General features: G+C 41.7%; 1 protein-coding gene across 1 annotated transcript in view; it reads right to left on the bottom strand.

Annotated features, from left to right (window-relative positions):
* Window positions 1-25,394, bottom strand: part of LOC124718721 — a 181,759-nt gene that overhangs the window by 88,473 nt on the left and 67,892 nt on the right. Inside the window, exons 11-17 of the mRNA XM_047244339.1 lie at window positions 24,756-24,910; window positions 21,802-21,992; window positions 18,774-19,089; window positions 12,168-12,405; window positions 4,741-5,007; window positions 3,119-3,277; window positions 1,593-1,897 (exon numbers count right to left, since the gene is read on the bottom strand). Coding sequence (XP_047100295.1) covers window positions 1,593-1,897; window positions 3,119-3,277; window positions 4,741-5,007; window positions 12,168-12,405; window positions 18,774-19,089; window positions 21,802-21,992; window positions 24,756-24,910 — 1,631 coding nt within the window. The remainder of the gene's footprint in view (window positions 1-1,592; window positions 1,898-3,118; window positions 3,278-4,740; window positions 5,008-12,167; window positions 12,406-18,773; window positions 19,090-21,801; window positions 21,993-24,755; window positions 24,911-25,394) is intronic.

The raw sequence follows: 25,394 nt of genomic DNA, 5'->3' as shown, positions 1-25,394 counted from the left end.
AGAAGGAGGAGAGATCTACATGTCAAAGAAATCTTTGAATTTATGTTTTCAGTTTTCTGAAGGGTTCCTCATGTAGGAACATAGTTACGTTACAGCCTACAATTCGGAGCCCTCTGGCAACAGAGGGTGGCAACTTGCATCAGTGATGTGGAAAAATTGACTGACTAATACTGAGAAAAGAATAAAAAATTTGGAGGCACTACTTTCCAGCACATCCTCATAACACAATGAACTGTGACAGCAGCGACATTTATGACTCTGGAGGAAATCATGTATGGCATCCACAAGGTTTGATATTAGGATCACTACTTTTCCCATTGATCTTGTATATGAATGTGTTTTCATTTATGAAACTCATGAGAAATGAATCATCATGGATAGTGTTTCATGCTTTGTGTATACTATTCATGTGCTTGTGATTGAACCAACAGTGGATAATACATCAATATTATACTGTTGACATATCAACTACGTTGATACAATTTTCTGACAAATCAGAGATTCAAAGCTTAATTTTCCATGCAAATTTCTACACTTCTGTTATGATGTATACTTAGATTAATTGTAATTAATTAGCTCTAGAAATTTTATTTAATTGTTTTTAACAAAGTTAAACAAATTTCTTGACAAACATGTTTGAAAATTGACAATGATAAATGTGTCACAGAATTGACCATTTAGAACTTAACAACTTTTTCCAAATATGACTGTTTCTGACAATATTATAAAATCTGACATATAGAAAATACTGACATTTTATGTCCAGTGTATAACCAGCAATGTGACACATGTGTTTTTACAAAGAGACAGCACGTCAGAACTGGATAAAATTTTGCCATCTCTATGCTTACAGCATGTCCCATAGTGGCAAGATTTTCATAGTAAAAAATATGACATTTACGGTGACAGCCAATGCTTGTAGTGTGTGTGTTAACTCAAGTGATAACCACTGGCTGGTCGATTTCAGTTGCAGCACTGTGAAATGTCTTTGCAATGGTGTCACAGAAAAATAGAAGTAGTTTAAGCATTAGTGTTGTATGCCCAGAATAAATTTTCACTTTATAGTAGACACCAGACTGATTTCAAACTTTCTGGCAGATAACAACTGTGTGGCAGACTAGGACTCAAACTGGAATCTGTCACTATTTGCAGGAAAATGCTCCACCAACTGAGCTATCCAGACATGACATAAAACTTGCCTTCAAGCCTTAATTAAGCTAGTACGTCTTTTTACTTTTAAACTTCACAGACGTTCTCCTGCTTACGTGTGACTGTGACGGGTAGATGAAAAGTGTCCGCGGATGAGTGTGTGGTGTGGCTGGGGCCTGGGGATGTCCAGCACTCATGGAAGAAATGATATTGTGGAGAAATGCCTTATCCACAGACTGTGAAAATGGCTTATCTGTCGTGACAGGTAGATTGGTTGGTAGAGCATTTGTTCACAAAAAGCAAAGATCCTAGGTGTGAATCCCAGTCCAGCACACAGGTTCACTCAGCTAGGTGGTTTGGTATCACAGAGTTCGTTGCATTTGGCAGTGCAGACTTAGATACGAGGTCACAGTTAGCGAGGAGGTAGTGGAGAGAGTGGTTACCTGTACTGGTGTGGCCTGCCTCCTGCCACAGAGCCGCCCGTCCCAGTGGAGGGACGGTACAGCGTGACGGGTGGCCTCCTGATGGGAGACGGCTGCGATGACTGTGCAGGCGGTGGGGGCGGGGGTGGTGGTGGCGGGTGGATGAGAGGAGACTCTGGGTGAGTGTGGTGGTGCGGCTGTGGCCTGGGGGCGTCCAGCACGACTCCACTCGGCTGGATGCGGTGTGTCTCCTTACCACCCCCGGGGGCAGAGTCCGGCCTGGTGTGCACCGTCGACCCACCGGGGCCCACGTCCACGCTGATGCCCTGTGTGGGAATGAAGTCCATATAACCACCTGTCTGCTGTCTAAACTACAGCAATGCCACTGAGAGTCTGCAAAGAATACCCATAGTTCATTAGTTCAGTGTGTTAACTATTAAGTTTGCCAACTGCTAGACAGAGTTGTAGGGAATCAAGGAAGTGAGCCCAGCCACCAGATACTCTCTTGAGGTGTGGATCTACATTTGCGGAAAAAGCTTTGCATGCTTCCCATAGTGCAAGCACTTAACCTGCAATTCACTTCTGCAGTAGCAGACATCACACACACAGGTAAAAATTTCTTAAATGTTGTTCCTAATCTGACCTGAAATCATCTTACCTATTGATATGACAGAGAAGTACAAGACAGTAACAAAGCTGACAGCAATGACTACCTCACACAATTCTGTTAGCTAGGCAATGTTGGTTACAACCATAAACAAATGACTGCCAACCAAACCCTCCAGACTTCTACTGATTCGAGACTAGGGAGCTGACTGGCTAGTTTATAGTTAACACACTGTACTGAGTTCTAGAATTACAAATGGACCAGTTAGTGAGTATACCATAATGTGATTCAAACTGGCTACATAATTACCAAATAGACACACCAAAGAAGCGGCATTTGATATGAAGGAAACAATCACTGTGAGTATCATGTGACTGGACACTATCTCCTAGGGAATATGTCAGTAATATGGATGATAACATGTTGTCCTTTTGTTTTTGAGGCCTGTCTTCCACATTTTGTGTGACAGTAACAAAAGTCATCTGAGCCAACAAGTGGCATTACTATGGTAAAAAATTGATAGCCTGGGGTTGAATAATACATGGAAACAATGTAGGCGCCAAAAAACTGATCACTGCAGAAGGTTTAAATAAAGAAAAATATGTCTGTTCAAATAAGATTTTCGTATAGTTGCACAAAACTGGAATAAGTCTGATACTGCTTGAGTATGGTTGCCTTTTGTGTTGTTGGAGTATGTAAATAAGATGTTTGGGTGTTATCTTCTTGGAATATGTCTGGATAGGAATTTTATTGTTGGCTGGGTCACTTTGGATCCTCATCCTGTGGCACCAAATCTTCACGCACAGTGAAACCCTCATGCTTCGTAAGTATCATGACAAATACCTCTATTCAACTTTTGTTTATCTTTTTCCAGTAAAGCACACACTGCCAGGAAAGCAGACTCAATAGTTGATGAGACAAAGAGCAATCTCAGACGTACCTGTCCTGGAGCAATGTCGACGTTGATGTCGCTGCCTGGCGACCCAGCCACAATGCCGCCTGTCTCTGCAGGGGAGTCCCCCGGATGGACTTCAATGACGGTGCCCACCCCGTGCTCCAGCTGTGGTGCCGAGTCCAGTCCCACAAAGTCCGCAGATACCTATGGACAATCAGATTCAGTCAACTTGTTGCCCAAGTTTAGGAAAGGTAAAGGCACCAGAGAGACAGTTACGATTTTGTGCTCGATAATGGAGGTGAGACTTGAGAAAAATCGAAGCACCTTCAAAGGACTTGATGATCTAAAATGATCCTCCAACAATGTCAAATAGTGCAAGGTGTTTCAAAATTCTGAGGAAAATAGGTAAATAAATGGAAATGCCATGTGGCTAGGGCCTCCCGTCGGGTAGACCGTTCGCCTGGTGCAAGTCTTTCAAGTTGACGCCACTTCGGCGACTTGCGTGTCGATGGGGATGAAATGATGATGAAAGACACACAACACCCAGTCATCACAAGGCAGAGAAAATCCCTGGCCCCGCCAGGTATCGAACCCGGGACCCCGTGCGCGGGAAGCGAGAACACTACCGCAAGACCACGAGCTGCGGACTGGAAAATAGGTGTAAGCTATAGGGAAAGATGTGTAATGTACAATATGTACAAAAACTGAGAGGGGATACATAATAATTGAGGACCAACAATGAAGTGTTCAGATGAGAAAGGGTATCGGGCAAGGATGGAGTTATCCTCTACTGTCAACCTCTACAACAAGAGGAAACAATTGAAATAAAACATAGGTTCAAGAGCGGGATAAATTAAGGGTAAAAAATACCAGAAATGTATATATTTGAGTGATGTCTGCTATGTCTGACATGTCCAATAGAACAGACAGTGCTCATGATGATGTGGCTGGTGCAGGCAAGTATATGAAATAGAGAATGGGGGAAGAAAGGGGAGGGATGGATGGGAATCTGTCACTTCCAGCTGCACAGGGCATTGTGGTAATGCAATGGTGAAGTTCAAAAATTATGCTGGACTGGGATTCGAATCTGGATTTACAGCTTCACAAAAGCAGTTGACTTAACAACTTCAGCTGTCCAAACACGGTCCCTGACTGACTCAAATTTCACCTTGTGGTAAGTTGAAAATTTGAGTCAGTCCACATTACTGTGATGCCCTGCACAGTTGGAAGTCACAAATTCCCACCCGTTCCCTTTCTTTCCCCATTATGCATTTCATACACGTAAAAGATATTAACAATAAGAGTCACTGACGATGTTGCTAGCCTCCGTGAAAATGAGGAAGAACTGCAGAATGGGTCGAATGGAATGGGCAGCCTATTGCACACAAACACTATGAATAAACTGAAGAAAGATGAAAGTAAAAAGCAATGGCAGAAACTAGATTAGTGATGAACTTAACATCAAAATTGAGGATCACAAAGTAGGTCAAGTGAAACGAGTCTGCTACCTCAGATGCAAAATAACGTGTGGCAGGTGATGTGAAGAGGATACAGGAAGCACACCAGTGCTTGATGAAGTGTCCACCAGTATCAGAGGCAGGAGGATAATAATTACGAAAAGAAAGAATGAACTGTGCAGGTGGTAAGTTCGGCACACTGTACGGTACCTCCGGGACGGGGAAGGGCGAGTTGTCCCGGAAGACGTCGTCGGCAACGAGTGGCGAGGGTGCGGGTGCGCTGAAGACGTGCGCGGTGTGGCTGCCCCTGGGGATGAGCACGTTTGCCACCTGCGAGGGCCGGATGTCCACCAGCAGTGAGGCAGCTTCAGCCGGCACCAGTGCGTGGCGGTGTGGCACCGGAGAGCCGTGAACCACCTCACCGGCGCCACCCTCTGCCACCAGCACAGCCTGTGAGCCCGTCACTACGGACTCCAACTGCAACAGACAACACTCACTAATGGAGCTGTCCTCTGCCACCAGCAACACCTCTGCTAGCCAATGACCATAGACAACAGCTGCAACAACATACAACACTCATTACAGGAACAGGAACAGTGCACCGCCTCATAGGCACCGTCCTGTCACCAGTATCACCAGCTAGCCTGTCACTGCAGACTGAGACAAACACACACACACACACACACACACACACACACACACACACACACACACACACACACACACCTAAAACCAAAGATGATGTGACTTACCAAACGAAAGTGCTGGCAGGTCGATAGACACACAAGCAAACATAACCATACATACAAAATTCAAGCTTTCGCAACAAACAGTTGCTTCATCAGGAAAGAGGGAAGGAGAGGGAAAGACGAAAGGATGTGGGTTTTAAGGGAGATGGTAAGGAGTCATTCCAATCCCGGGAGCGGAAAGACTTACCTTAGGGGGCAAAAGGACAGGTATACACGCGCACACACACACATATCCATCCACACATACACAGACATGTCTGCTTGTGTCTGTGTATGTGTGGATGGATATGTGTGTGTGTGCGAGTGTATACCTGTCCTTTTGCCCCCTAAGGTAAGTCTTTCCGCTCCCGGGATTGGAATGACTCCTTACCATCTCCCTTAAAACCCACATCCTTTCGTCTTTCCCTCTCCTTCCCTCTTTCCTGATGAAGCAACTGTTTGTTGCGAAAGCTTGAATTTTGTATGTAGGGTTATGTTTGTTTGTGTGTCTATCGACCTGCCAGCACTTTCGTTTGGTAAGTCACATCATCTTTGGTTTTAGATATATTTTTCCCACGTGGAATGTTTCCCAAAAACATTCATTTCCATTGTCCAAGAAAATACCTTTGAAATTATGAAAGAAATTTGCATAATGTAAAAAGTGTATAAGTACAGCTGCTTCACGTACTTATAATGTGATTTTGTAAATGTCTCTATGGCAACACACTTCATAGCTATACAGGTGGGTATTTTTTCACTTACCACTCTTTGTGCTTCACAGTTGAAAGCTGTCAAAAGCGCTACCACATGTCAAGGATTTCCTTAAGATGACTTGATTGCAGGAGTGTCTTAATAGTATAAATGTATCAAAACTTCAGGCATGATGCGCCATTTTTTCATGCATCTCAGTGTTTATGAGGTCATATCTCTTGAACTATATGTCATACAATGGTGTATTTGTGTACGTATGTTCAGTGACATATGTGCATACTGCCTGAAAAATAATATGTAAATAGACTTAATAGCAAAGAAGTAATGAATTTAAATGGCATGCACAGGGCAGCAGTTTTCGAACATCTCAGTGTTTATGATGTCGTATCTCCTGAACGATAGGTAAGTGGTTCTTCCCCAACATCAGTTGTTGCTGGATAGCAAGAGATATGTGTACCAAGTACACCCCGCCCCCTCCCCCCACACACACACATTTTATATTTTTATTTATATACAGAGTCCACCAGAAAAATGTATACATTCTTTGTCAGGCTCTATCGAGATATTGATATTGTAGTTCAGTTTGAGTTACAAGTGTGTTACATTATGGTTTTTGGCTCAACTGATGTTAGTACTTTCATCTCGGTATTAAAAAAACAAGATGAATGGAGCACACTTGACATTTGAGCAATGAAAATGTATTGTGAAGTGGTTTTTCAAGCTTGATAATGCCATTGACGTGCAATGTCAGTGGAGGTGGGATTTTGAAACAGAATCGTCAATCCGCCTCACAATTAACCCTTTAACTTCTCTGGATGTGTTAATGCATGCACCTCTGTGCCTGTCCCTGTGTGATCTGAATGTGTTTATGTGTACCACCAGTCCTTCTACCTGGTACTCTGAAAGTGTCTACACATAGACGCGTTCAGAGTACCAGGTAGAAGGACTGGTGGTGTGCATAAACACGTTCAGAGCACACAAGGACAGGTACAAAGGTGCATACATTAACATGTCCAGAGCAGTTAAAGGGTTAAATGCATCATTGACAAGTCTGAATTGCATGAAACGATTTGTGACATTCACAAAGGAAGGCAGTGTACAGCTACAAGTCCTGCTTTGTCGGCTCTCGTGTTGAAAATGTTTGTTAATTCTCTACAGAAGTCTGTTACGCAGTGTGCATGTGAAGTGGGGGTTAGCAGTACAAGTATATGAAGACTTCTGAAAGCTGCAAAGTGAAAAGTTTACCCTCCACAATTACTGCACGCAATTAATGATCATGATGCTGATTGCCGAATACAATTGTGCGAATGGTACCAGCAAATGGTAACTGATGATGAACATTTTTGTGACGAAGGTAGTGTGGAGTGACAAGGTACAATTTAAATTTAATGGAACTGTGAATCGGCATAACAGTGTGTACTGGGCACTGGAAAAATCTGCATGTTTATGTGTATAAAGTGATCAATCTACAAGGTGTTCATGTGAGGTGTGAACTATCATCTAGGGGCTTAGTAGGACCCTTTTTCTTTGATGCTACTGTCACTGAAGAAGTGTACCTGGAAATGTTTCACACATCAATTTTGCCAGGTATATGTGTACTTTATGGAGCTGATGAAGAGGTCTTCTACCAACAGGACAGGGTGCCACCACACTACCACCTAGCCGTACTATGAAGCTTTCCTGGATGACAGTTTGCCAGGGCATCGGATCAGACAAAGATGGCCCATTGAGTTCCCTCCATGTTTGACACATCTAACATCTAAGGACTTTTACTTGTGGGGAACTGTGAAAGATAAAGTCTATTGACATAAGCCACGCACACTGGAGGAACTCCGCCAGGAGATTACAGTGACACGTGCAGCAATCTCCACTGTAACAGTGACTGATGTAGTTGCGGTGACCGCTCATCATTCTGTTATGTGCATAGCCAACAATGGTGAACATTTAGAACATTTGAAGTAACCATGTGCTAAACTGAAGGTTGTACAAAATATGTGATCAATTATTAAATGTAAAATAAACATGTAAGTAATACTTTTCAGTCCTTAAAGTGTATATACATTTTTCTGGCGGACTCTGTACATTGATGAGCCACAATATTATGACAACTCCACACTGTGAGAATGAATTCTGCCTGGTGATGTTACAGGCACATGATGTGGTAAAGAAAGAAGAGCAATGATATGGGTCACAAATCGAGATATCCACTGATGTAAGCCACTTTGACAAAGTGTAGATTGTTATGGCCTGATGCCTGAGAATGAGCATCTCAGAAAAAACAAAAATGGTGTGCTGTCGGGTTGCTAGTACTGTGAGCGTCCACAGAAAGTAATCAATGAATGGTGAAACTACACGTAGGTGACAAAGCGTCGGATGCCTATGTCTCACCACAGAATATGCAAGTCAGAGGCTCACCCCATCTTGCCAGGGTAGATGGAGATCTGTAGCATATATGATGCTGGTGCAGCCACAACTGTTTTGGAGCACACTGTTCAGTGCACATTGTCAAACGTGGCTCTCTGCAGCAGACGAGCTCCACGAGTTACCATGATGACCGAATACTATCTTCAGTTACGGCTGCAGTGGGTGTGGCATCTAAATTTGACAGTGCATCAATTGAATGATGTTGCCCAGTCAAATGAATCATGTTTCTTTTTACATCAGATGGATGGTCTTGTGCAAATATGCTGTTATCCAGGTGAATAGCTGCTCAAAACATGCACTCCGCTTTGGACACAGGCTGATATTAGCTGTATTATGCTATGGGGACATTCACCTGGTGGTAATCAAAGGCAGCACAAGAGCTGTGGACTGTGTGTCACGCTTGATGTCTTCTTCTCCTAAGATGGCTTCTTCTGACAGGAAAACTGTCCATTTCACAGGGCCAGAACAGTGCTACAGTAGTTTCAGGAGCTCAATAGTGAAGTCTGGTGGCTTGGCCACCAAATTCACCTAATCTGTACGTGATGGAACACATGTGGAACACTATTGAGTGTGCCAACAAATCACCAGCCTGTAACCGACTGGAATTACATTACTTGTGAGTAGACATTTGAGGAACGTACCTCTGAAAACCTACTGAGCTCTTTTACGATCCCTACTGAGCGGAATTGTGAATCTATTGCATTCCAAATATGGACCAAGATGCTATTAAACAGACGACCAAAAGTTTTGACTCCTCAGTGTATCTCTAGCCTGCCAAATTTTTATGCTAAAATGTGCTCCAGTGATAATGAAACATAGTGACAGTTAAAAATATTCCTTTTTAGGCATTTCAAAATGGATACTGAATAATATATTTTCAAGTGATAGAAATTTGTTAGGAGCTCCCATTTTCTATTACAAGCCATTCAAACAACCATAAAGTTCAGCCTGATATTCCATTCAAGACCAGCAAAGGACTTTTACAGTTTGACATCCATTCTTGGTGGACAATTACAGTTTAAACTAGTCACAAATGACTAATACAGCGAATACATTGACAGTGGGTTCCCACTCTCTTTGAATATTTAGGTCAGCCCTGGAGGTCTCAAGTAGTCTTATTTGTGGTTCCGCAGTGAATAACACCAGTTTTTTAACTTGGTCAATTTATACTACCGTACAGCAATAATAGTTCCAGAGTAACAATATATGACTTAAGCAATATTTTCACCAACTTCGTGGCATTCCATTATTCACGAGAAATGGCGAAGTCTGCTATGTTTGACGTAGAGAACCTCTGATTTATGATGTGTGAAAACACAAGCGTGTAAACTCCAAGAGCTGGTCAATGATTTTGAGACAATAACAATGTTTGTTTTCATTGGATTTTCACTGTGGAATTGTTACACTTTTTAAAAAATTTAATATAAATAGTCACAACCACAATAAACATTTTTTTTAAAAAAGACTTATATAAGGATATGGTCTGTTTTAGATCATCTTCAGACCCACACTGAAATATTTACATACAACAGAATTAAAAGTATGTAGTAATATACAAAATAAATCTTAGATAACAAATAATAAAAGAAGAAATAATACCCATGATGTAGATGGTGGCTGTGAACAGAGCACATGCTACACCTCCACGAATGCTAACTGCTAAGGAGAGTGAAGCAGCTGTTGCTTAAATACATAATGCTCCACCCACTGCACACCAGTTACATCAGCGATAGCAACTCAGGCATGCAGGATGTCAAACAGTTTTTACAATAAATATATCTAAAAACAAAGATGATGTGACTTACCAAACAAAAGTGTTGGCAGGTCGATAGACACACAAACAAACACAAACATACACACAAAATTCAAGCTTTCGCAACCAACGGTTGCTTCATCAGGAAAGAGGGAAGGAGAGGGAAAGACGAAAGGATGGGGGTTTTAAGGGAGAAGGCAAGGAGTCATTCCAATCCCGGGAGCAGAAAGACTTACCTTAGGGGGAAAAAGGGACAGGTATACACTCGCACACACACACACACATATCCATCCGTACATACACAGACACAGGCAGACATTTGTAAAGGCAAAGAGTCTTTACAAACGTCTGCTTGTGTCTGTGTATGTACAGATGGATATGTGTGTGTGTGCGAGTGTATACCTGCCCTTTTTTGCCCCTAAGGTAAGTCTTTCCGCTCCCGGGATTGGAATGACTCCTTACCCTCTCCCTTAAAACCCACATCCTTTCGTCTTTCCCTCTCCTTCCCTCTTTCCTGATGAAGCAACCGTTGGTTGCGAAAGCTTGAATTTTGTGTGTATGTTTGTGTTTGTTTGTGTGTCTATCGACCTGCCAACACTTTTGTTTGGTAAGTCACATCATCTTTGTTTTTAGATATATTTTTCCCACGTGGAATGTTTCCCTCTATTATATTCATATCATTAGTTTTTACAATAAAGTATATATAAAGTGGTCACATGAAAGCTAACAACAGATGAAGAAATAAGTGCTTTATACTATATAAAGTAACCGCTATACACAACCTTATATCAATCTGTGATAAAAATATACATAAAAGAGATATTCAATCATAATTTGTTGTGAGAGCATTGACAGCCATCTGTGGGCATTTATCATAAAGTTGTAGACTATATAGCAGCAAAGACGGCAGTTAGGTGAATTTAAAGGTTGTTGTGGAGATCTCTTAATATATACTTTATTGTAAAAACCATATGACATCATGTGTGCCATTGGCTATCGCTGATGTAATCAGTGTGCAATGGGTGGAGCATCATGTATTTAAGCAACAGCAGTTAGCATCCATGGAGGTGTGGCAGCTGCTCTGTTCACAGCGACCATACATCATGGGTATGAGTTCTTCTTTTATTATTTGTTACCTAAGATATATTTGTTATATTACTACATCCCTCTAATTCTGTTGTATGCAAATATTTCAGTGTGGATCTGAAGATGATCTAAGACAGACCAAAACTGGTAACCTCATATATATAAAAGAGTTTATTGTGGTTGTGACTGTTTATATTCACTTTTAAATAATAAATAAACTGCTATACTCCAGAGAGACATTATCTCAAAAATTACAATTACACTTTTATTTTTTATACACATTTTTGTATTAGATTTGTTAAGTAAGTAAAGCTGTCACCAATCTGTAAATTGTTTTGAACACCACAGTGCTTTGATAGACAAGTGCTCCCTCAGGAAGTTGTATCCTTTCTCATAAAAACTGTAAGACAAATAATGGACCACTGAGGCTCTCTCCCTTCTCACTCAATACACACAACATGTTTAAAACCTCAGCTCTGCCCCAAAAGGCCCGTAACTCCCATTCTAACATGGCAAGGACTATCTAATGATTCCTAACTTTGAGAGTTGTCGAAAATCACACCACAAAATTATTTCAACATGCAGACCTTTCAGTCAGTCAGCATACAGAGCAGAATGCAGGTACTTCAATTAGCCATTTGCTGCTAATGCTCATAGTACTTGTCACTATTTAGCCTGATTAAGGGAAAGCTGGCTCATTAGCTCCAGGCTGGAGAACAGATCCCATCCTTCAAAACCTGGAAAACCAGTGCCACTGTCCACAATAGTGACCTCTACTAACTGGTGGGTGTGGCCAGAAACATATATGTTACACATTTTCCAAATGTTTTTCTAGCAATGATGTTGCTCACCTACAACTGGAAAGCAGTATAGGAACCACCTTCGTGTTGATTACAGTTCCAAAATTTCCATATTTGTACAAATTGTGCACTCACCTTGTAGGGCAGGCCTTCTACGACATGTGGTCGCAACTTTAGTGCTGGAGGCTTCTGGTTATTGTTGAAGTTAAGGTTGAGGTTGTTGTGGTGGTTGTAGTTGAGGCTGGGATGCGGCCTGTCGTGGTGGATCCGGTAGTGGTTGGCGGAGCCCGGAGGCCGGGCCTGGATCTCTCCTCCCACCTGGTTGCCTTGAGGTGATGGGGGCGGTGGCGGTGGTGGTCCCAGGAACTCGTCCCTGGTGAACAAGGTGCAGATACCGTCACATTTCACATTGTGGATCTCCACGATCACCCCTGTCGGCTACTGTGTGACCATCAGAAGCACGAAACTGTGACCATGTTTTAGAAAAGTACTAATCTGCAATATTACCTGTGCCGTCTTCCATAGATGAGATTGTTAGTACAGTGACCCTAAGATGCAGTGATTACCTATTCTAATTTGGTCGGTGCAAGAAATTTCAGTAACTAAAGTTTTGTTGTCAAGAAGAGGAAGGGGAGTACGGTGCGTGTGTGTAGTTGCAGGCCTGCATAGTAATTTCACCAACGAAGTATTGGCCTAGCTCCACAATTTCATTATTCTGTATTGATGTAAGCTATAAGGGAGTTATAAGAATCTGACTGCAAAACACAATAAAAATACTGTAGATGTAAAAGCTGTTAAATATATGGGAGGAAACATAGAAGAATGTACACTGCTCCATCTGGAAATACATAAAAAAGAGGGTTTATTATTTGGGGGCCTGGGAGGAGAGTTGGTGTTGAACATAGGAGAAATATAAAAGAGGGAACAAAGAAAAAAAATTAATTCCATAATGCGAATCTAGGAGTAGCCATTTGTTTACGTTTTTCGACAGGGAATGCTCCTTGGACTATCTGCACTTATGACTACTGCCACACTCTGGACTTTGCTACTGGCTACCTGTGAACTCTGTTCACACTGACCAGAGGGGCTGCCTGTTTGTACACCCTGTCTCTGTGCCAGCACCAGTGTAAGTCGTCATAAACTGTGTTCCATCTATGCTGAGTAAAATAAAAAGCCTTGCAGCATCTAATACAGTTTTATCTCTGGTTGACTGTCTATAGTACATCTGAATGAAGTGACCAACAATACTCTGCCGATGTACTAATATTCCAATGGCCCCAATATCGTCATTACACCATTTTGGTACACTGATGAAAGTGTTCACCAAACAGTTGGAATGAAAAATCATTTCCTGAATGTCAGGTCCAATGAACATGCCTTCTTTAAGTTTCACATTTGATGTACCGTATTTACTCGAATTTAAGCCACACTTGAATCTAAGCCACAACTGAAAAATAAGACTCAAAATCGAGGAAAAAAAATTTTCCCGAACCTAAGCTGCACCTGAAATCTGAGACTCGAAATTCAAGGGGAAAGAAAAGTTTTAGGCCGCACCTCCAAATCAAAACAAAGTTGGTCCATTGTAATATGAGACACAATGCAGGTCGAATGAATGACGATACAGCTATAGTAGTTTGGTTCGAGTCGTAAGCTTAGCAGTTAAGCTTTACCAGATAGTTGTTGCTATGAGTCAGGTGCTCCATCCATATTTATACAGGTACCCTTCCTTGTTCACGTGCTTCATCTGGTTTGAATTGATTGCTTATTTTTCTTTGATCTGATAAGTGCCATTCTCTTTGTTATAGGTGTTTATGTCACTCAAATCTGAAAATGCATTACTGTACTGTGTCATGCATTGTTTGTCACATTCTGATAATGAGTGTTTATGACCTGTCGCCGCTTGCGGCATGGCTTCCTTTTGTGCACGCTACCGCCACTTAAAAAAAGAGAGAGAGAGAGAGAGAGAGAGAGAGAGAGAGAGGAATCGTCTCATTAGCGAAACAATGGCAAGAGACTCTATTTGTTGCTATTTACGCTGCTGCTTTCATTGATAATGATCAACAACAACCAAATAATAGACTGCGTATGATAGATGATGTTCTGAACGAGAGTTTAGCGAAAACTTTTCTCCATTTGAAAATCTTTGCAGACGCCTCTTTAGTACATTACATTCTGCACAGAAATTAGAGTCATCTTAGATTTAAAAATCTAATCAATTCCCATGCTTCATTTCTGACTGTACCACTATTTGGCATAAGAATAATATGAATATAACCATGACATGATATGTATATTCTTCCGCATTTGCTGTTGTCTCACTCTAGTTTCATAGTTTATTAGGCAGACAAGATTTAAATGAGATAGCAGCAAACACGAAAGAATACATGGCAAAATGTTTATATTCATATTATTATTATGGTGGAGAGAATACTGCATATGATTCACAATTCATAAAAGTTCCTATTAGCAACTATCTCTTCTCACAGGTAGGAAAAAATTCAGAACGCAGAGTTGGCCATATCGACAAACATCCCAAACAGTCTTGCCAGTCGGATTTTCATAGTGCATTGAAATGCTGCTACAGTCAAAGATGAACAATACGGAATTTGTATTTACTTCATTGGATAATGTATGAAAATGCAAAATGCAAACTCAGGGCGGAGAAAAAAAGCTCTTCTTCCACCTTTTTTTTTTTTTTACTGACGCAGAGGTTTTGGTGCCAGTATTTATCTTTGTGCCTGTGAAGCGCTACATATATTCGACGACAGAAGTTAGTTGTGGTGGCACCTACCAACATTTTTCATAACTTCCGCTTTGCAATCGATTCTAAGCCGCAGGCAGTTTTTTGGATTACAAAAACTGGAAAAAAAGTGCGGCTTAGATTCAAGTAAATACAGTATGAGGAAACATCTCACAGATAAGTTGAAACGTTTTCCCATCTTTCGGTAAAGCTTTCACAAACTGTTTTGCCAGTCCAAAATTGATTTGTTGAGGTTCAATAGGTATTTTTCAGGCCTATGTGATTCTTGCATGCTTACCAGTGCAACCATCAGCACAGAAATTATGTTTGACGTCAATGAGCAATAACCACTCACAGACGGCAGATGACATGACTAACAGTGGAGGCTATGTAAAGCATGTTAGTGGCAGGTGGAAAACAATGCGGTCGTTGCTGTAATATGAAAACGGAGTGATTCATATGATGTCCAAAAGGGCAAGGTCATTGGCTTTCAGGCCAAGGGCAGAAGCATTTCTGAAACTGCAAAGTCTGTAAACCGTTTGCATGTCACTGCAGTTAAAGTATACCGTGCATGGCAAAATGGTGCCATCCAAAACTGGCACCGAGGCAAGAGGCAACTATGGTGCACCACAGGCCTTAGATGAAAGGAGTGAATGATGGCTGCGGAGATGTGTATGATGATATAGAAGTGCAACTGTTGAGTAATGGACCACCAAAATAAACCAAAGGACTACCAACAATTTCTCCTCAATGACCATTCAGCAAACGTTGCTGCGTATGGGCCTTCGCAGCATATGCCTAGCTCACACACCCGTTGTGAGTGCTGTTCGTCAGCGATGAAGGGTGGAATTTGCATGCCAATAGTGCAGCCAGGTGTCCACTGAGAGGTAACAGGTTATCTTTTCAGATGAATCAGTTTTTCTGCTACACAAGACAGATGGCTGTTGGCATGTATCGTCCTGCAACAATTGTCATAAGGGTCCGAGACAGAGGAGGGAGTGTTATGGTCTGGGAAATGTTTTTGTGGCATTCCCTAGGTAATTTCATCATTCTGGAAGGCATAATGGATCAACAAAAATATGCATCTATCCTTGGGGGCCATGTGCCTCTACATGCAATCTTTCCTCAGCACGATGACATCTACCAGCAGGACAATGCAACACGTCATACAGCTCGCAGTGTACATCCACGGTTTGAAGACTACCACACTTCCAAGATTTAAACCCAGTCAAGAACTTGTGGGACCACTTCAATATGGCTTTTTGCACCCTGGATCTCCAACCAAGAAACACAACACAGCTGGCCACGCCACTGCTGTCAATATCTTCCACAGCCTCATTGACTCACTTCCTGCATGTCTGTGCTGCGACAGGTGGTTGTTAAGGCTTTTGACCACTGGTCACATTAATGTAACTGGACCATGAACCATGTGAAATATTAGGTTGAAACATAAGTACAAGGCGTTTTTGTTTTGCTTGTTGGTATTCGAGTTTCTACGAGTTTATTTATCAATTGTCATTTTTCTTCAGTTCAATGTTGCTTTTTTAATTTACATATTATCATTTTGTCATATGCAGAGAGCGAGTGGAATTGTGGACATTAGAAAATGGACTTCCAAGTGGAGAGTTCAATAGAGGGGTGATAGCAGCGGAGAAGCCAGAAGCATTTGTGGCATGTATGGGTATAAAGGCACTGGACACAGCACAGCAAGAAAATGGTTTTCTCATTTTAAGGATGCTCATTTTGACATTAATGACCCTCCACATTCAGGAAGAACTTCGCTATTTGATGAAGACTGTTTATACGCATTAGTCCACAATGATCCACGTCATTGTACTCGAGAACTGGCAGATGTGAGGCACTGTGATCATTGCACCATCGTGTGACATTTACATGTGATGGGGAAGTTTCAAATATTGGGTGTATGGGTACCACATGCTCTAAGCCAATATCACATATATCGGTGGGTGGCAATACATGCATCTCCTCTTGTTCGTCACCAGTTGGCTCATTAAAAACGTCATCCTTTCATTATTACTGTTGAATATAAATAGTACCTTTGTGCTAACACAGGGAAAGGAAAGGAATAGTTTATTTCAACAAAGCAGCAATTCCCTATACAAAGACTTGTGCACACCCACCAAGAAATAGTATCGGGCATCTACTAGAACAGCAGTGGTGCAGTGTAGTACAAATTGTTTCCTGAGGTGTAACCATCACTATTGATGTTTTTGGCTGACAACTGAGACATCTTGCAGACACAATCCAAGAACAACAACCAGGAAGACTGCATGAAGTGGTGCTACTCCACAAAAATAACATCTCACATTCTGCTGGACTGACAAAAATCACAATACAGGAGTTGGGTTGGAAAGTCATTTTGCACCAATCTTATTCGCCTGATCTTGCACCCACAGATTTTCATCTTTCCTACTCTCTATCAAACAATCTTCAAGGACATTGCTTTCAAAATGAAAATGAGCTCCAAGCATGGCATTATGAGTTCTTCACCTCAAAACCACATGATTTCTATAGTTGCAGAACCGAAAAGTTACCACAGCTTTGGCAGACTGTTGGAAATAGTGAAGGAGGATATATTATTGATGACTAAAGTCTCTGTTACATCTATGTGTTATGTTTATTGAACCTACAGAAAATCATGACGAACTTGTGCTCCAACCCAATATATATCAATACAACTGCGTTCATGTCAAAAATTGAGTGTTGATCGTAAAAACTGGTGGCTGACAAGCTTTTCATTACTATATTAGAATTCAGCACACTAAAACTAAAAGAATAAGCTGCTTTGTTAAAAAAGTTTTTTAACATTTAGTCATGTTGACTTGAAAACGGAGGAGAAATAAATGACATAAACCAGGGGAAAGGTGTGTGAAGGGTATAAAAGCTGCTATAGTGAGAACAAACATGGAGGCCAAGGCTGGGGTACAGTAAGCATGTTAAAATGGGTGTAAACTGCAGTAGTTTTGGAGAAATGAAGAGGCTTGCATAGAATAAAAATAGTGTGGAGAGCTGCACCAAACCTGTCTTACGACTGAATACTGCAACAACAACAAGTGTATATTCCCTGTGTGACATCGATATTTGTAGCAGCTGAAATTGCTAAACTCTGGAGGCATGATGGAATCCCAGTCAGTTTATATAAGGAATTTATGACTGAGATAACAAAAATACATGGCAGATTCCTCTAACAAAAGGAACTGCACCCAACATTTGGAAGAAAGCACAGTTCATATCCATCTGCTTGGAGAATAGCTGCATGATCCATAACAGTACCTTCCAGTATCTTTGACAATCATCTGTTGTAGAATGCTAGAACATATTCCCATTTTAAACATGAAGGGGTGTGTCTGGAACAGAATGACCTTCTCCATGCCAGCCTACATGGATTTCAAAAAAAGTTAATGGTGAGAAACACACCTCCCACTTTTTCCACATGAAATCCTGAAAGGCATAGATTACGGCAATCAGGTAGCTGCATTATTTCTTGACTTCTGAAAGTTATTTGACTCAGTACCAAACCAACTATTATCCACAAAAAATTCCTATTGTATGGGATACATAACAAAAATGCTAACATCAACAACAAAACAACAACATAGCCAAAAAATGGCTCTGAGCACTTTGGGACTTAACATCTGAGGTCATCAGTCCCCTAGAACTTAGAACTACTTAAACCTAACTAACCTAAGGACAACACACACATCCATGCCCGAGGCAGGATTCGAACCTGCGACTGTAGCGGTCGCGTGGTTCCAGACTGAAGCGCCTAGAACCGCTTGGCCACACCGGCCGGCAACAACATAGCAAGAAGCAACTTACATGACGATGAGTGGCAAAATATGTAGTTGCGCTGCGTAGGGTATGACAAATGGCCACTGATGCCTTAAAGGAAGTAGCCTCATAGATAAACAGATAGGTACAGGAACAGAGAGACACCTGAGTCTTCAAGCAGGGCATGCCCACAGTGCTGTGGTACTCACCTCCTGGGTGGTTGTTGATGGTGGTTGTGGTGGTGCAGCCACGGCTTCTGATGAGGTGGTGGCGGCCTCATGCCCACAGGGACAGCGTCGAGGTCAGAGTCGACTTCGTGGTCGAGGTCGTGGTCGTGCCCGGTGGCTGCGATCTTGGGCGGACGCGGTCCCATGACGGCAGGCTTGCCCACGATGACGTCACTGTTGGCAGTAATGACCTCACCCGGGCTGATGGGGATGCCGTCTCCCAGCGGCTTCTCCAGAGTGGGCCGGCCAATCACGACGGCACCCACCGGCTCGGCAGCATTGCCCCACTTGCCGGACCCTGGGACAGTGTGAGGTCAGCATTAGTTTGCAGTTCAGGTGCACCAAACACTAGGACTGCTTGAGGAATAGTGTTAGAGGGTAGCAAATATTGTTAAATCCCGCCTAGTCATCAAATGTGGTGTGTCTAGGAAACCTGCTTTCTTGGATCGCTAGACAACATTCAGACCAATTGTATTAATGAGTTTTATTACAAAATGGGTAATTACAATAGTTAACTTAGTGTTACACAGATGTGTTGCAAGCAAAGGGCGACATACAAAATAATCAAGTTCCTTCAGTGTAGCAACTCCAAAGTCTGATACATAGAGGGTTCAAGCAAAATAATGAGCTTTGACACTTCTATGCAAGTCGCTAATCTTGAGGCTGCTGTTCAACTGGGCTGCGACTGGTCGGGGGACAGCGCTTGTGTCCTCTTTGCATAAAGGCTTCTGCTGTCACATTGTCATCCTGGAGAGGGCCATTGTCAAGTGGTTCAGTTTCCATGATAAGAACTATGCAGTAGAACTGAAGAAGATGGAGCAATGTTGAAATGTTGAGATACGAATGGTGATTATGTGAAGAAGTCAAGTATGTATAAAGGGCAGTGAAATGAAAATTCAACAGATGAAAAAAAAGGTAATTAAACTGCTTATCGTTTTAAAACTAATCACCATAACTGTTAACACATTTGTCCTATTGTGAGACAAGATGGTCAGTGCCTTCATGGAAAAATGTTGGCGTTTGCCTACAGAACCAAGATTGTACCAAGACGTGCACCTTATCCACAGCTAGTTGACAGCTGCAAATGTCTTTCTTCTCGGTTCCAAAAATATGGAAATCAATGGGGAGAGATCGGGACTGTACAGAGAATGTGAGCCCACCCACATTTCCCTTGTCATTTCACATTCTCCATACAGGCCCAATCTCTCCCCACACAATTTCCATATTTTTTGGAGTCCCGAAGGAAGACATTTGTGGCTGTCAGTTTGCTTTGGACAAAGAGATGCATGTCTGGCTACAATCACAGTTCCGTAGGCAACTGCAAGCATTTTTCATTAAGACACTGACCATCTTGTCTCACAGTGGGATAAATGTATCGAGAACTATGGTGATTACTTTTGAAACAATGATCAGTTTACTTAGGTTGTAGCCATCTGTCTCATTTTCATTTGACTGCACTTTATATGCAGAAAACTAAAACTGCCGCTAGATGTCTTTCAACAAATGCATGTATTTCATTTGAAGATGGAGCAACACGTACTTTTGGAATATGCCTCATACCTACAGAAATTTGATTAGGTAACATAAACACTCTGGTATAAACTTCTCATTTTCAGAGCTTAGTATAAATTTCTCTTTTTCAGAGCTTGTTCCCTGATTCATCTTGATATACTGACAGACATTACTGTTTGAGAAAGTTGCAGCACAAAAGAGGACACACAAGATTACAGTGAAATTTATTCCACATATTAGGGACATAACAGAACATATGTGATTATAAATACAGAACACTACATGCACTTTGATCACGAGAGTTCAGTACAGAATGAAGCAGCCACATGCTGCAATCAAAGCCTCTAGATGTCATGGCATGGAACCAGAGAGTGTCTGGATGTGCTGCTGGGGAACATACTGCCACTGGATTTGCAGGCACATCTACAAAGCACCGACAGTTGTTGCAAAAGGAACAGAATGAACAAGCTGCTGACTGACCATATGCCAGACATTTTAGATGTAGGGAAAATACTTCATATTTCTTAAGTCTTCTTCCATTGTCAAGCACAACGTCAGAACTGCCTCTCTGGTGCCTTTACCTTTCATAAGGCAATACTGATCATCATCTGACAGATTTTCAGTTTTCTTTTCCATCCTTCTGTATATTATTAGTGGCAGCACCTTGAATGCATGAGCTTTCCAGCTGATTGTGTGACAACTCTCGCACTTGCCTGCCCTTGCCACTGTCGGTCACAGTACAGTTCTATTTTTCCAGAAATTTGATGGTATGTCTGCAGACTCAGAGATTCTACAAACCAACCTGAATAAGCATTTGCTTGCCATATCTCCCAATGATTTTAGAAATTCCAACAGAATATTACCTATCCCATCTATCTCATTTGATCACAAGTCTTCCAAAGCTGTTACTCTCTGAATCTAATATGGATCACACGGGTTTTCCTATCTAAGTCCTATTCCTTATTCTGTCATTGTAGAAACAATTATCCCATGGTCTTCCACACCTCCACACTAATTTATTCTTCACATTAATATGGAAGACCCATACCACATACTCCTACAACCAGGTCCCTTACTCATCAGTTGCATAGACACCCTCTTTAACTCATTCTTGCACCATCCTTCCTATCCTCTTAACTTGCTTCACAAATGAGAATTAATTATTTTTACTAAACAAAGTATTACTGTGATGATTGTATGTAACACATTAACACTGTGTACCAGAGCAGGATCTGAATCTGAACCTCTGCCTCTGGTGGGCAGATAAATCTTCACACTCTCACTGACCTCAGCCAACTCCATTCCTCCAGCGAAAGAACCTCTGGTAGTAGTGCTAGGAAATCACAGGTGAAAACAACGATAACAATGACAGTTTCATGCATGCCTAGAGATGTGCTCAGACTCCCAAAAATCAAGAAATGAGTCATGACATACTCTTCACACTTTTGATATAGTGCATGCAGCAAGTAACAGTGTGTTTCTTGTGATGGGGACTGACCTGGCAGGGCGTTGACCTTGATGCGTGCCTCGTAGTTCTGACTCTCCGCAGCTTCGATGTCGTGGTCGGCAGCAGCAAGTCCGCCCACAGGGATGTAGATGGGTGACCTCGACGGTGGCTCCGTGTCTGCCTGTGGCCGGTATACGGGGTGCGGGTAATCCTCACGGTCACTTGGCGCTAGGTCTGGGGTTCTGCGGGCACCGATATCCCAGTTATTGTCCACACAGTCATGAAGTTCCACAAGGTTAAGTGTTAGGTCCGCTACTGTTTCTCAAACATGTAACTCACCTTCGATTTAATACACAACAAGCAGAATTAATACAGAGGCATGCGATGGCTGTGCAATATTCGCAAATAACAAGCAGATGTAACGAAAGTAGAACATTAAGAAAAACAAATTATTGTTAAGAGGGATACAACATAGGATCACAGATTACATTGCCATAGTAGAGTAGGGAAAATATAACTAAGAGTAAAGTGACAGAAAATAAGAATGAGTGATAGAATTGCTAGGTGATCAGACAGCAATAGACAGGTGGTGTTGAAACAGTATTTCTTGGCCCAAGTGTGGAGGAGTTGTAATAACTGCCAAATGAAATGGTCAACATAAATTAACAGATAATTGGGTCTAAAATAAACAGAGTCAAGTTAAAACTGTTGAAAAAGTAGATAGAAGAGTAGCACCTGAACTGGCAGTGGAATAGAAGACTAATGGAAGAAATTCTGCTGTCTGGAACACACCAATCCAAAAAATACACAAATGGAGAAGATTATTAGAAACAGAATGGGGAAGGGTGAAAGAGATCATCAGAAACAGATTTGTGAAGGGTAATGTACCTCTCTTCAACAGTAATGTTATGTAGATGTTACACACTGATGTGGAGTTCTGGAAGAAGGCTTGGAAGTGAAGGGCTAGAGCACTGAGTTATGTGAAAGTGAAACATGGAGCTTGGGAAAACTGGAAGAATGTGAAATGTATGAGGAATATTCACAAAGTTTAATTATAACGTCAAAATATAAAGTTGTGTAAATAATTTGTTTGCAGGTACATATCTGCAGTCCCGCTACACTCTGTGAAGTCAGCGCACCACAATAATGTAGCACACTGCCAGAGGAGCGAAAACAAAATTTCGCAGCTCATTGTTAAAGTGGAGTATTGTGTAGTAATTTGTTTCTCTCTGTAGTGTAAATATGGCAGCTGCATCAGTGCAAACTTGATGACTTCTTCAGACATACCAGTTCACCTGATATCTCCAAATGCTTCTTCAGCCATCTGGCTTGACACAGCTGCAACACTTCTGCTGCTGACAAAATCGAATTACCATGCAATAATCAATTTTATATGCTCCTCCACAGCCAATGATGGTAACACACACCTGTGTGGAGGCACTAAACTAAGAGGTACACTGGTACAGATCCTGGAGGTGGAAAATTTTCAGTGCTGTTTTTGGCCAGCAAGGGGAGGGGAGGTGGTGGTGTAAAGTTTCTGATCACCAGTCTTTGTGCTAATGACCTGGATCAAATTTCAATTCTCTCCACAGCGCACAATGAAGTAAGGACACGTGACACTGTCAACAGTGATCCGTCCATCAGATGGGGACGTTAAGTGCAGTAGCCCCCTCAGTGCTATTCGAGACAAATAGGCTACGTCTCAACACTGGGTTTCACTCTCTCCCTTCCCTTCATCCATAAAAATAAAAACCCAACACTACACAGTACAAATACTCATAACAGCCATCCACATGACACAGATGCACTTGACACTTCATAATACACTGGAGGAAGTCAACGGCAAACTGCCTCCACGAGGCTGCTGCCGAGAGTGGCAATCAGGATTCCTAAATCTGCTCCCCTTATATTTGTTCCCTCAGTATGGGACTATTTTGACTAGACTCCATGTTATCAATGGGCTACACAATTTAGTTGTGCTTCTTCAGTAGCATGCTACAGTACTATGGCACAGGGATTTCAATTCATACCAGGACTGCAGACAAATACCTGAAAACAAACAAAAAATTACTTACATAGCTATATTTTTTTGACCTGTAGTTAAAGCTTGATGACCAGCAGTCATAGTTTGCCAAGAACCTTTCAGCAAGAGAGAGCTTATCTGACTGTGATATGTGGCATAGCTACTCTACAGCTATAATGCAGGTGTCAGTCAGATAGTGGAAACCACTACAGTGTCATTGTTGACCACAATAACTGTGTTGTTATGTTTCCAGGAATTATCTTTACTAAGAATTGTCAGTTTGTTAATAATAAAACTCACACAGACTTCACAAATAGTTTATGAGTGCCTCTTATTACAATGTTCCATCAAGATCACAATTTTAATTTGATTAATAACTAATTTCAGCTATTGCCATTGTCACATTCTTTCAAAACATTATACGGAAGCAAAACAGTAGAAACAAAATAAATATCTTTAAAAAATCAAAAAGGGGGTGTTTAGGATGGAATAATGACAATGTTATAAAAGGATGGATTGCTACTGATTATATAGTGGAGACATTTAGCTGCAAACAGGTATAACAAAAAGACTGCTGAACTAGGAAGCTTTTAGCCAGTATGTCCTCTGCTGAAATAGAACACACACACACACACACACACACACACACACACACACACACACATGGCTACTGTCTCAGGCACAGACAGTGGTCATGTTGTGTGAGAGCTTGAGTCTGTGTGAATGTGTGCATATGTGTATGTTGTCTATTTCAGGAGAAGACCTACTGGCCAAACACTTGCTAGTTTAGCAATCTTTTTGTTATGCCTGTCTGCAGTTCAACATATCCACTACATGGTGAGTAGCAGTCTACCCTTTTCATAACATTGTAGGTGAAATAGCTGACTGCAGGGCAGCACCACAGCTCAGCTTGAGGTAGAATCTCACATATGTGTTGCTATACATTTTCCCACAGTTTGAGCCTGCAGAATTTTGTCCTCACCTGTTGTTGGTGATGGCAGAGTCATTGCGCCTCTTGGCTGCATCCGGCTGCTGCTGCAGATTGCCTTGGATGAGACCGGCCATCGCATTGAACACCGGCCCCAAGGCATTGAGCCCATTGATTCCCAGTGAGCCCAAGCTCAAAAGGTCACTCACCTGCAAACCACATACAAGGCAATGTAGCTTGACCTCCATAGATAAGTGGGAAGTTTCAGATCTACCTTCTCTTATTGGAAATGCCATTAATATGAGCCTCCACTAATATTGAAGCATCCTGAATGCACTATCTTTGCCGATAGTATTTTCATCTGGGGTTCATTTTTATGTGTGAGTTCTTTTTAATTTTACACATAACAAAATTTTGCAAAGTATTCATTTGGCATCCATGTATAAACAGCAAAACAAATGAGATGGCCTACACAATCTCTTTGCATCAATGTTACCACCTTCACATTACGCAGAAAGAACATGCTACAACCTTGAAAATGTGCAGACTTATAGCTGTCAAAGTGTTTTCTTGTTACACATGTCAATAACGTGGCACGATTTTCACCACAACTGCCCAGCTTCAGCTCAGGATGCTGCTTTTATTCTGGTGGCTTGTGACACCATTATCATGGCATCAAACAAACACTAACTC

This window comes from Schistocerca piceifrons, chromosome 10 (assembly GCF_021461385.2).
Source record: "Schistocerca piceifrons isolate TAMUIC-IGC-003096 chromosome 10, iqSchPice1.1, whole genome shotgun sequence".
NCBI classification, from domain to species: domain Eukaryota; kingdom Metazoa; phylum Arthropoda; class Insecta; order Orthoptera; family Acrididae; genus Schistocerca; species Schistocerca piceifrons.
This window is presented reverse-complemented; position numbering and strand designations above follow the sequence as displayed.